Below are 12,996 nucleotides of genomic sequence, written 5' to 3'. Positions count from 1 at the left end.
GTAGGCAATTTGGAATGGCAAGAGCTCCACCACCTACTCTCTTCTTTACATAGGAAATCCAACATTACACTCACTCTGCATATTTTTCCATATATAACACAAGCTGCCCACCTGGTCTTTAAAGATCCTTTAGTGATCCAATCCTTCATCTGCACCAGACATGTTCCCATTTCATTTCCTCCATCTCCTCCCTTTTACTCTTTCTTCATTTGTGAAATTTATATTTACCTTATAGAACTATTGACAAGTATCTCTTACTATGTCCATTCCCCACCATACACTTATTTGACTCATACTATTTTAAGGTCTTTTACAACTTAATGTTATAACTGTGTCCTCTCCTTTCACCTCATTCCTGATGATTCTCAAATTTGTTTTTCCTTGTGTCTCACCTTAATTCTAAACTCAAGTCCTGGTTATATGATTATTCTGTCATTTAATATCTTTACCCTTTTCTTATATTGAAAACCCCTAAAATGTTTTCTTCTATATCTTCTTTCTCTTCATAACCCCATCTTAGTTTCTTTCAATTCTACTAGACTCTACCATCAGCCTTATTCTATTTCTACTTTAAAACCTCTTTTGATATAGCTACACTTTTCCAAAATGTCACATATACCTTATTTTTTAATAAATCCCAACTCTAATTGCATCCTTGACCTTTCTTCTAAGATCTAGTCTCATGTTCATAATTTAAGTCCCAGACATTTTAATTAATGTCTTAGAGTTTAGAACCTTTTGTTGAAAGCATTCTCATTAAATTTATCTTCCCTAAACTATTCCCATTCCTAAATTCCATAAACTACCCTCCTCTATTCTCTAAATCAGTTAACAATACTATTCTATTTGTCACCTAATCCAGGAACCTGGCTTTTCTCTCCTTCTACACTAAATATAAATATTAATTTAACTTCAAGTATATCCCACACATTTCTTTTCATAAAATTCTACCATCATCATATAAATTCAACCCTCATCAAATGATATGATAGCCAATGATGAAGGTGTATTAAAATAGCATAGGAGGGAAGCTTTCCTTCTATAAGGAAGATCTAATCATAACATTATTTATGTTATGAGTGGATACTGTTAGTTGGATGGTTATGAAATTGGATTATATATGTCAAACACTTGAAAGAGTGCCTTTGAGTATGACCACTATCATCATTACCAATACTTGAAATCTGTGAGAGCTTGTCAAAGTCATCTCAAAAAGCCACTGCAACAAAAACTAAAGGGGCAACAAATTCTACTACACTCAAAGACTAGAACAGAGGTTCTTTTTTTTTTTTTCTCAACTACTACTCTTCTAGGGGAAGAAAAAAGTTTCTTTCAATCTGAAGGCTTTGTCAGTGATATTTCAGTTAAGACCTCATTATTTTTTTGTTCTGTTGTATATTCATCATTTTAAGTGACTGCTATTTTATGTTCAACTAATTTTTGTGTTAGCATAAATACAAATTGCATAGAATTGAAGGGATAATATTAGGGGTTTTCTGAGACTATAAAATTTATACTTGTTGAAAATACGGTGATAGCTGTTGTTCAAGACATTAGAAATGCAATGAAAAATTCAGCCATGGTCTTGAATCTCAAAGAGAAGACATTGGATTGCAGGGAAATAGACAGTAAACAAATTAAAAAACAAAAACAAAAACATATGTTTGGAGATATTGAAAGAATTGAAATCAAGCACCAAGAGAGAAATTGACTTCTTCAGTTTGAGAGAATAGAGAAGGTATCACTGAAATGTTAACTGAATGACTAGAGGAAACCATAGGAAGTTGTGCAGAAACAAGCTCATAAGAGGCTTTAGCAGGGAGATCAGCTGGGTGTACTTGCTGGAGCAGGAGAGAAGGCGAAGCTTGTTGCAAGCTTCAAATTAACTTTAAATTTCTGTTTACTAACCAATGAATATTAATTATTTCCTCTTTTTATGTAATAATGAAGACAAATTATTCACTACAGTCAATCCAGATAAGAAAAATTACTTACTAGCTAACCATCTTATATAAATGCAAATTCCATATGAAACCTACCATTTTAACATTCTACTTTCTCAATACCAATGTTATTGTGGATTATGCTATTAAGCAATGAGGATATTTTAATAAATACAATGTAGTTCATTACTAATTCCTAGAAATATAAGCAGTAGTGCATGTTTTCTAATCTAGAAATAAAAGATGATGACTAGAAGAGATTCATATAGGTCAAGTAGTGAACTGAAAAAATATAAGATATAAAAATTAGACGGATTGGAAGTCAAGACTCCAGCTTGAAAATATTACTATTGGGCCCTCTCTGGTGGCACAGCGGGTTAAAGCACAGCACTAAGAAGCTAAAGCCACTTCCGCGTGAGTTCGATTCCCGCCTGCCCCGGAGGAGATCCACATGGCGAGGCAGACCTCTCCTGGCCCGTCCTCTGCTCCCCTCAGCAGTGTACTTCGTTGATCTGCCTGTTCTGCTCCCCTCTCTGTCTCTGGTGAACCCTCTCACCCTCCACATCTCTGGCCTGTACCCCAGTTCCATATGAATAAATAAATAAATCTTAAAAAAAGAAAATATTACTATTTACTATAATTTCTTCTTTTCCCAAAATTCTTATTTACATATATGCTAAAAAAAAAAAGTTCAAATCCTTATCTCATTGGGCTTAACTAGATTAAATTTTAAAGGATATTTATAGTGCAAAGGAATATTGTAAATGCCAATGAGCTCTTTCTTCTTTTCCCTATTCTCTATGCCTGCCCTTCCAACTCTAATCAATACCAAATCTGACACAGTGACCATCTTGAACTTTCATAAACCTCCTGAAGGCAGAATATCAATAAAAATCCAGCAGAATCTCCAGATTACTTGAGCATATGAGCATATGATATTAGATTGTTATATATATATATAAATCTAATTTCCAAAAGGGCCTATTTTTATATTCTGAATTTTAATAGTGTGAATATTTAAATCACGTAAATATTTAGATTTTAAAAGCCAATATTTCTCTTTTTTCTGTTTTTTTATTTTCTGAAAAATGCCTGGTAAAATGACAGCAGCTTAACAACCCCCGCCCCCAAATTCATCTATGTCAAGGTTCTGAAATGATTTATGGTATTTTCTTTATCTCTATAACTCTTTTAACTTCATGTCTCAGTGTTGCCTAATGAATACCCTCTTTTCCAAGTAGACCTGTCTCTTGTCATCTATAATATTATTCTATCACCATATCTAATTAAGAAAACTTGAATAACTGCCACATTTTTATATCATATGAACAGTATAAATCTTAAAACCAACATCTTACTTTTGACTGCTAGGATGCTTGAAAACAAACTTGTGACCTGTTTGATAGCTAGACAGAATATTCTGGCACGTATTTTATATAGAAATTTCAACTGCAGTATTATTTTAGCCCTAATTTATATTTTCTACACTATTTGTAATTCTGTTTATATATTACTTGTAGCCTATTATGCAATAAAAAATTGCTAAAGATTTTGTTTTCAATAAGAGGACAAAGTAAATACATAGAAATATACAATTTCTATATCCTGTCTATGTTGTTCATTTTTCCAAAAAAAGAATTTCTTCCTTCTGGCCACTTACTCTAATTTATTGAACCTGTCAGAATAAATATTTATCACATATCTACAATAAAAAATCTATATAAATGACTAGATTTCTTAGATTTCTTATAAATTCTTAGATACCCGTTTGTCGCTATAACAATAGCAAGAATTGGCAACAGTGGAATCATCTTCCCTCTTTTGTTAAAAGTATATTTCTGCATCTCTTAAACCTGATAAAGATTTATCAATAGTTTAAGGAAAGATGAGATTTGCTCATGATTGCATTAAAGGTCCATAAACAAGAAGGAAAATTGGGAACACTGACCCTTCCATCCTCTCTTCTTCTCATGCTGTTTACAAAGGAACTCACTTTTGAGAAAACAGTAGAATCTTACGGAATGGACTTCATGAGTTTAATTAATTCTGGAAATGAATCATTCACCAAGGTCTGAAGTCACACATCAAAGCTGATTGTGTTTTTAGTAGGTGTACATGCACATCTTTTGCAGGGTTATATGAACTGCATCTTTCATTAAATTCAGTAGTTGATGTTTCAAGGTTTTATTGAGATTTTAGTATATAGAATTTTATACCTATCCTCCAAGTTACATTCAGTATTTTTACTATCAAATTGCATTATACTGATTGTGAATTTAAAGAGAGTAGATGGATTCCTTTTGAATATAAACTATGGAGGCTTATATAGATGTGTCATCCAAAGTGTTCAACTGAAGAAATGTTTAAACGCATCTATCAACAAAGCAACAAAATAATCAAATAAAACAATTTATACATACTTTTCCTGAAGACAGATTAGAGGCTGAAGAGGTCAACTGAAGTTTAATACCTTTTTGTGTTTTCATCCTAATTAAATTTTCTCTGTAATTTTATCAGTAGTCTGGTATATGTCAACTGTAATACCTACCAATAATAAGGCGAGTACATGCTTGATTAAAAATCCTCTCCCCAAAAAGTGTGATATGAAAATGTGTGACTTGCCATCCTACTCAATTAGTTAAATTTATTTAAAGTCTTCCCAAAAGACTTTAAGAGGATAAGGACACAACAAAATATTTACATGGTTTTATATATTAGAATCACCAGATTATTACTGTACCCTTTGTTACATTTCCTTAAAACAAAGAAAGCAGATTCAAAGGTAAATCTAACCTTTTAAATATATGAGAATATTTCAGTATATTGTTAATAATAACATTTAAGCAATCAAGTAGGTATATATTACCTTTTTTTCAAACAAGATTTTATGATAACTTAAATTGTTTCCTTTAAAACAACACTGGTGCCACAAAACACCATTTAAATCAAAGAGTATTAACCTTCTTTTCAGGCCATTTAAAAACCTAAGAACAAATACTCAGTCTTAAAGTATATAAGAATTGGCTTTTCCCCCAACAGTGGGTTTCAATTGAATACCACATTATGAACTGTCTTTATATCATGAACCATTCAAGTACATTACTTATTATTTTATTTCTAATAGGAAAATGTGCTACTTCCTTTTAGATTGAATTAAAAACAAACAAACAAAACCAGAGCTCAGCTCAGTTATGTTGATTTTCTTAATTAAGTCTTAACATCTTACTTCAGAGTTCATCTCCTAATCTGATTTCCCTGCTCCAAGGAATTTCTGTACCTGGGAAAAGTTTCCAAGCCCTTTCCACAGACACCTTTGCCTAACCCATGTAGGTCATATTTCCCTAGGACTTATGCCTCTGTAGTCTTTGAAATTTTACTTGTTCCAAATGTGCTCAGCTGTACCCTTAGGTTATAAGATCTCTCCAGTAAATATCTAAATTTCAACTCCAAAATGCTCTGCTACATAAATATCTGTATTTCAAATCCCACCTGTTTCATGTCATCAAATGTTTCAACCTATCACAAAGGAAAAGTAAAAAAGCCTTTTTCCTAGAGCTCAGATTAAACATTAACTCCCCAGATTTCTCTTATTTGAGAATGTTATTAAAGGTCTATTAGAGTGGGAAGGGGGAGTCACAAACAGGTTACTCATCTTACTCATCTTTCGGATTCTAGAAAGGTTTCAAGACACTCACAGGCATAGTTTATGATGAACATTTTTTTTTTTAACCACAGAAAGTAAACATGCATACCAAACCAGTAGAACAGGTTGGACTATACAGTACTGCTACCCTGGGGCTGCAACTTGGAAGTACAGACACTATGGCACCTTCCTGCCTACATTTCCCCCCATTTACTAGCCAAATGGAACATGAATATTATTTCTGGAAACTGAATGAACCATGAGAAACATTCACTGCAGGTGCATAGGGACATTCAAGTCATCTACTCCTGGTCATGATGGAAGTTAAGTAAATGTCTTAAAAACTAATGTAACTTTTATGGAGCTAGGAGAAACCTCAAAACATGAGGCACTAGAGCCACATAGCTTGACTGATTACTGGACAGAGCTTTGCAGGTCATAGCATTAATATAGGAACTAAAAGATGCAATATAGAAAGCATTTACAACTCTGATTTCTTAAGAAATAGTAAAGAAAATGCTTCTGGAAAATAATGGACCAGATGTCTTTGTAAAATTACAGGTTCTAGGCAGCCAGAGTGGAGATCTGATTTTTGGCAACTGCTTCTGAGAACCTACAATATTCTCACCTTCATAGGGTATCTTTGCTTTTATACATAACAAAACTATTGGACTTGAGGTCCTCTGAAAGCCTCTTCCTTGAGAATGTTAACATTCTGCATATTTTTTTCTCTAACTCTGACAGTCAAATTCCCCTTCAGCATTCTCTCCTCTCTGCAGAGTGTACTAGAGCTGGCCTTGCATTCCACAAGGGCAAGCCAACTTTTCTGTGCACTGAAATACTTTCCACCTGAGCACTAGTCTACCGTAGATTACAACCTTTGATGATCTAGAGAAATAAGAACTGAGGTAAGAAAAAAAAAGTCTATTATTGGAAGGTGCTTGAAAACATCCCAGAAGCTGCTAAGTCATCAGCCTAAGTGAAGAGGATGTGTTGAGCAGCCAAGGGTTGGAATCTCCCCTCCCCCATTCAATAAATCTCTCACAGCTTATTTTAGCATTGAACTCGATAAAAAATGTATGCCACAAATTCTAAGGATAAATTAGCAAAATTTATCCTTTACAAAGTGACAGGTGGTCTTGGGAAAATATGACTAAGGAGGAGGAAAAGAGAAAGAAACCTGAACATTCTCAAGGGGACTGAGTTCCTGAAGTAGGAGGGACTCAATGGATGAGGAATATAGCTGGATAGTGGCAGATTCTTTTCTCTTTTCAAAATTCTGAATTGGGTCTTTCTCATCTTTTAAACAAGGTGAAAGTAGAAAATGCATCTCCTTTCAGAAAGAAAACAGGTAAGAAACATGCCCAAGGGTAGCCTCTGGAGAAACCTTAGCTTAAGGCATTATTCAGATAGCTGCCTGCCAGGAAAGGAATCTCAGCCCTCCCATCAGCCCTATCCGATCTCCCACTATTATTCACAGACTAACAAACTGCTACTCAGTGGCACATGTGTTTGCAGATGATATGCAAGAAATGATGTGTCCTTACCTTTATAATAGTAGTGAAAAGCACTTGCATTGCTCCTTTTGGCCATTACTTATCCATTTGTATTTATAGTTGCACAAATTAGGAAAAAAAAATTGAGCACTTTATCCTACTCTAGGAAAATTAATTTTATGACTCCTGAGAATATTATGAACCTTCATATATGAAATCTATGTAATCCTCTGTGGGGTCACTCTGTCATTTAGAGTGAAAGTAAGTGCTGCTTTCCTTTGAAAAGACAATTGAGATTTTCTTCTAGTGCTAAAAAGGCAACAATGGGAGGGCAGCCTTGCCTAAAATACTGTTTTCATTTGCTAAAATGCCTTGTCCCACTCACTTTCTGCATATAAAAACCTTCCATGTTTTACAAAATTCTCACAGTATTCTTTACCTGCTAGCAGGTACACTTCCTGACCCTTGAATAGTTGAATAAAGCCAAGTAGTTTTTAAGGTTATTATGAATTTTGTTTTCTCAACAACATTAAATTGAAGATAATTTTTAATCCACTTTAATTTGTGGTGGGGGAATTCATTGTTGACAACATAGGAGCTTCACTAACCAGGAGAGAGTCAGCTGGCTTCCTGAACAAAAAATATATCAAAACCTACAGCAAACAGAAATAAAATCTGATAATGTCTATGTCTAAGCTCTCCCAGTTTTGAGTAGGGAGAGCCCAATTAATCTAGAAAATTTAGATATGTGGCCTTAGAAAATCATCATTCAAAGTACATGGTGAATCTCTACTGTCATTTATCATCTTCATAGTCAAACTACATAAATCACCCAGTATTTAATGAATAAAACAGTGTTTTGTCTGACCCCTTTTTTACCAGAACAGCTGATAATAATTAGTATTATTTCAGAGATTTTTTTTTACTTCTGCAACTTTTAGCATTTTTACTTCTGTCTTAAAAAATACTATTAAGTAAACGGCAAAATTGAACATTTAAAATTGACTTTTTCATCTCACTTGATACTTTTTAAAGATACTTTCAGATGTTAGATAGTTATTGTACAGAAAATAGAGTAACTGTAGCATCTTCCATAAATTAAGACTCCAAGATATATCTTGATTTGTTTTATGTGATATTAGACAAAATAATAAAATATTGTGAAATATTATTTCACACATACAAATAAAACAGCAAATCATCCCTATGGTGCTTTCCTTTATAACTTACAACATAACCCAGAAATAATTTAAAGCCAACAAATGATGTGCTATCATTTCTCATTAATTCCTACCTGATTAGTAGGTTCACTTAATCTTAAGACAAATATAACTAGAAATACTTCAATAAGATAGATCTGAATTCTTTGTAGATCTACTAAGGATACAGTTAAACCTAAATAAAATCTGAAGAAAACACATTCCTTGTTGAAATTTTTTTACACTGTGCATTAAAGACAATGCTCTTGGATAAAATCACTCTCACAAATATTCTCAGAAAGTTTATGGATCTGGGCACATAATTTTCCAGCTCAAACCAAGACTCTTAAATTATTTATTATACTTCTTGCCTTAAATTTTATGCATGTTTTTTCATGGATATGATTGTTAATTCTGAAAGTAATTATATATGCATATAGATGTAAGAGAGAATATAAGTGATACTGATATAGCCAATACATACATAGAGAAGAAAGGGAGCTACCCTTTTAGAGTGTAACATAGTGCCAAAACAGCAGGCAGAAATATGGCAAAGAAGAAAAGAAAAAGAAACAACAAAAGAAAATTCAATAATTCTAGGACCTAAAATTAGAGTAAATGCCACCCGTGATCCTCACACTAAAGAAAGGAGAGCCCAGTATGTCCTCAGGTTTTGTCTATCCTTGGGCAGACACAGACACAGGTATTGTACCCACAGTGCCTTGGGTAAATACTCAGGTGGTTGCTGAACATTTTATTCAAAATTATTATGATATGAGTAATATTAACAACATATTTTCAAAGAAGAACTATCCAAGAGTCAATTAAGAGATATGTTTTAATCGTTGAACATAATGTTATTTTGCCCAGAAAATACATACAAATACATTATTCACAGAATGATGCTAAATGAGGCCTCTACCTTTTTTTTTTTTCTTCAATGGAATGTACTAAATAACTGTTAAATGATTTTTAAAACTAAAATACTTCACAGAAGAATTTTATGTATGATTTTTAAAAAATTATGAAACAAAAAGAAATAAAGTAAATTCTAGAAATTTAAATAGGTCAAGTAGAGGAAGGACTGAATAAAACAGAGAAGAAAGAACAGGCATGCCAGAAGATCATTTAACTCTATAAAATGAATGATAGATACTTTTGCAACTAGACAAATCTAGGATGATTTTATTGTTATTCTCATGTGTTATAATTCACAGATAGCTGCATGCTTGATTATATGGCTTAATGGAAAACTGTATAGCTTGGGGATTTTCTTGGTGGTAGCTTCCCAAGAATATTCACTGTCAGGTATATTAAAAAAAAAATTGATCAACATGTTTTCTGTAAAGGTGGTAAGTAATTCATTATGAAGTATAGCAGTTGAAATCAGTGCAACAAATAAGCATTAGCTCTATTTTCTATTTTTATTTTAAAAAATTCCTCACTAAAAAAAAAAAAAAAAGTAAAATGTGTGAGGAATGCTGTATGTATTTCTATCAACAAGCCTAACCATGGAAGCCCAAGCCCGCTCAGGCCAGTGTCAACAAAGCCAATCCCTTCAAAGGACAAAGGTATCTGATTACGTAAGACCTGTAAAATAAACCACTCTCCCCAAATGAGAGGCTCTCTCCCCTCTGAGATCCTGTTTTCTACTTAGAAATGCACTATACTAATTACAAGAACATTTAGTTGGCAAACCCGAGATGGCAAAATTTGATTACAAATAAAAATTCCTCTTTTCGAGACAAAAATTTATACTGTCACTGCTGCAAAAGGGCTAACAAGAAAATGAATTGGAAGTCAGTTGCCCATTTCTTCAGCATTACATCCAGTGCATGGAAAGGCTTTCCCACTCCACCAAATTTGTGTTCCTGTGAGGGTCAGATTGCTGAGCACTACAGAGACAGCAGACGGCTGCCTCTGAAACAATCCCTCGTCATTCCCCAACCTCAAAGCGCACACAGAAAATCCACAGGTCACATTGGCACACAAAGACTCACATGCACACACGCACGAACACTCACTTATTTGGTAATCCACACTGCTTAAGTTTCTGATTAACAGAACTTCAAGGGGTGTTGCACTTACCTTGCAAAGATGTGTTAGGTAAACTTGCTTCATTCTCTCCCATTTTGGTATTTCTTTTAAAGGGGGCCAAGCAGTTTCAAGTTGTGTCAGCTACCCTGCACGCTTTGTGACCTTCTGACTTTCTACTGTAGTATTGTAACAGTATACTACCTGCTTTCTTCTGTGAATAATTACCACTCTGCTTCCTGAGTTACCTGGGCTTGCAGGACCTGTTTTACTATGAAGTGAGATCACATCTTTGATCCAAGGTACTGCTATTTATGTGTGCTTTACAAAACATGGCTTTGTTTCAGTTTTGATAAATACTTTTAATTCCCTACTTTTACTTTACTCCAGAAAGGAGCTGTTTCTTTTTTCTTTTTTTTTTCTCTGAAAGTGTCAATATTGCCAACACATCATGGTGCAGAGCCAGAGTTTTGTTTGATCATGTTTTAGTGTTCTGAGCTTCTTCTCTTCTAACAATAAAATATCAAGTGAATTTTGCATTGTCCACTAAAAATGAAAAATATACGTGAGAGAAGAAGTAGAATGGAATCAGTTTTGTGCGGTGGCAGAAAGACAGGCCTCAGAGCATCTTTAATACTAGGTGTTCAACAATAAGCCAGATACATAACTTCCTTGAGATTCAGTTTTCTGAACTATAAAATGGAGGTAATGTCTATTTCAGAAGATTATGATGAAGATTAAAAACAGTAATTATGATGATACTAAGTAAGGTGAATGGCAGACAATAAAAACAAGTCACAATTTTCTCCACTCCCTTGTCTTCCATTTCCTCCTCCATCTTCTTTCTTACCCTCCTGGTGTTCTCTTCTTCCTACTGTCAAGTGGAAAGAATGCAGGACCAAAACACTGCTGTCTCTGTGTTCTGAAGTCAGTTGTGCTACTGCACTGAGAGACTAAGAAATAATCAGTACAAGCGTAGCACTCAAGATGCTCACTTTTAAAAGAAGCAGAATGAAATTTTTAATATAAACATAATACATAGTATTAATTTAAACCTCAAACAAAATAATCTCTGCCAAAGAGGCACAATGAATTGGTATTTCATCTTCATTTATGAGAAGACTTAGATCACAAAACTAAGTCAATTTATTTAGTTCTGTCTCCATAGATATCAAAAATAAAAAATAATCTCTATTCTTTCTTACAATCCTGTATCCCTTAGCTTAGACTACTAAGGAAAAAAAAATTAGTGTCTAACAGTTTCTTTGATAATTCTTTAATTTTCAATTTAAAATAATCTATGTAACCATAGTTCCTAATTTACTGATAAAAACTTGATAAGCTAGTATTTTAGTTAATATAAAAGCAAAGCAGTTATTCTCGAAAATATTAAAAATTTTAAAATTGAGATTAAAACATCTTCATCACAGCTAATTTATAACTTCCTTGTAAAGAAAATTTGGTTTTCTCTGGTTCTGGACAAATGGTCTGGGAGTGAGACAATTTACTATATAAAGCACATCCCATCATTTTAATGCCAGAAGACACTGTCTTAAAATACACACTGTGGTTTATTTCAGAATACAGCCGGCCTTTGCCTAGCATGTTTGCATAATGTAACATCTATACTGTGCCACATAATATAGTTCAGAGTAATCTGGGGTTGAATATTTGCCAATAAAACACTATAATCATCACATTCTGACTTCCCCATATGAGGAAAAACATACATATCAATCCTCACTTATTATGACAAACTTGGAAATGAATTTGCATATCTGCCGCAGGCATCTAAAATTAGTCATTAGCAGGTATAAAGCAACTATTATCTGCAAGTGGAATTATGGCATGTGAGTGAGTAGCTACGAAAAGAGAACAGATGCTTTTTGAGCCAAAGAAATACGTAAACATATAAGCACCACAACCTTAAAAGTTTTGTAGCTTAAAAGTTTTGTCATATAAGTATGCATTCAGTAAACTGAAATAGTTTTAATATTAACTAAATGTCACACAAAACATTCTGTCTCTCCATTTTGGGCCTTGTATGACTGGAAATCTTCCTTCCTCACCTCTTCTTCACCTGAGTCATTCATATCCAAGAATTCTTGTTAAAACCAGCCTTAATTGTGGTATCTCCTATATATTCCTAGGTGCCCTTTCATAACTCCATGGGTCTTAACATATTGTATTAGATGTAATATCTAATTATTTCTGTCCTCCTAAGGTATTACTTTAGAGACTCTTCATGTACCCATCACCATAGCTCTAGTAACTAACAGAACTTCTGTCACATCTGTGCCTTCATTTTTTTTTAAGAAAAAAAAATCTTAAAAAAATTTAATGAAAAAAGCAAAGTACCATTTTCAGAATGTGTAAACTAAAACATAAGGAAAATAGTGGAATGCATTGACAAAGAAAATGATGAAAGATTATTTCAGTTAGGGTAAAAATGTTAGAGATCAAAAGTGAAAAGAGATGGAAAGGGTGGAGAGTAGGTAGAAGAATTTATAAGACTGAACCAATGAAAAAATAAGTAAGTAAAAGATGAAAGAAAAAAAAACTTTAAAATTTTAGTATAAAAAAAACTCAAGGAGGCCCTCCCTGGTGGCGCAGCGGGTTAAAGCGCAGCACTGAGAATCTGAAGCCACTTCCGCATGAGTTCGATTCCCGCCTGCTGCCTG

The 12,996-nt window shown here is 33.6% G+C and overlaps 1 protein-coding gene across 1 annotated transcript in view; it reads right to left on the bottom strand.

The window, feature by feature from the left end:
• NAALADL2 (N-acetylated alpha-linked acidic dipeptidase-like 2) overlaps positions 1 to 10,539 on the bottom strand; it is an 880,510-nt gene extending 869,971 nt beyond the window's left edge. The window contains exon 1 of the mRNA XM_004674978.1: positions 10,370 to 10,539. Coding sequence (XP_004675035.1) covers positions 10,370 to 10,412 — 43 coding nt within the window. The 5' untranslated portion in view covers positions 10,413 to 10,539. The remainder of the gene's footprint in view (positions 1 to 10,369) is intronic.
• Positions 10,540 to 12,996: the final 2,457 nt, after the last annotated feature.

The sequence above is a fragment of the Condylura cristata genome, unplaced genomic scaffold (assembly GCF_000260355.1).
Source record: "Condylura cristata isolate star-nosed mole 26May11 unplaced genomic scaffold, ConCri1.0 scaffold00003, whole genome shotgun sequence".
Lineage (NCBI taxonomy): Eukaryota > Metazoa > Chordata > Mammalia > Eulipotyphla > Talpidae > Condylura > Condylura cristata.
This window is presented reverse-complemented; position numbering and strand designations above follow the sequence as displayed.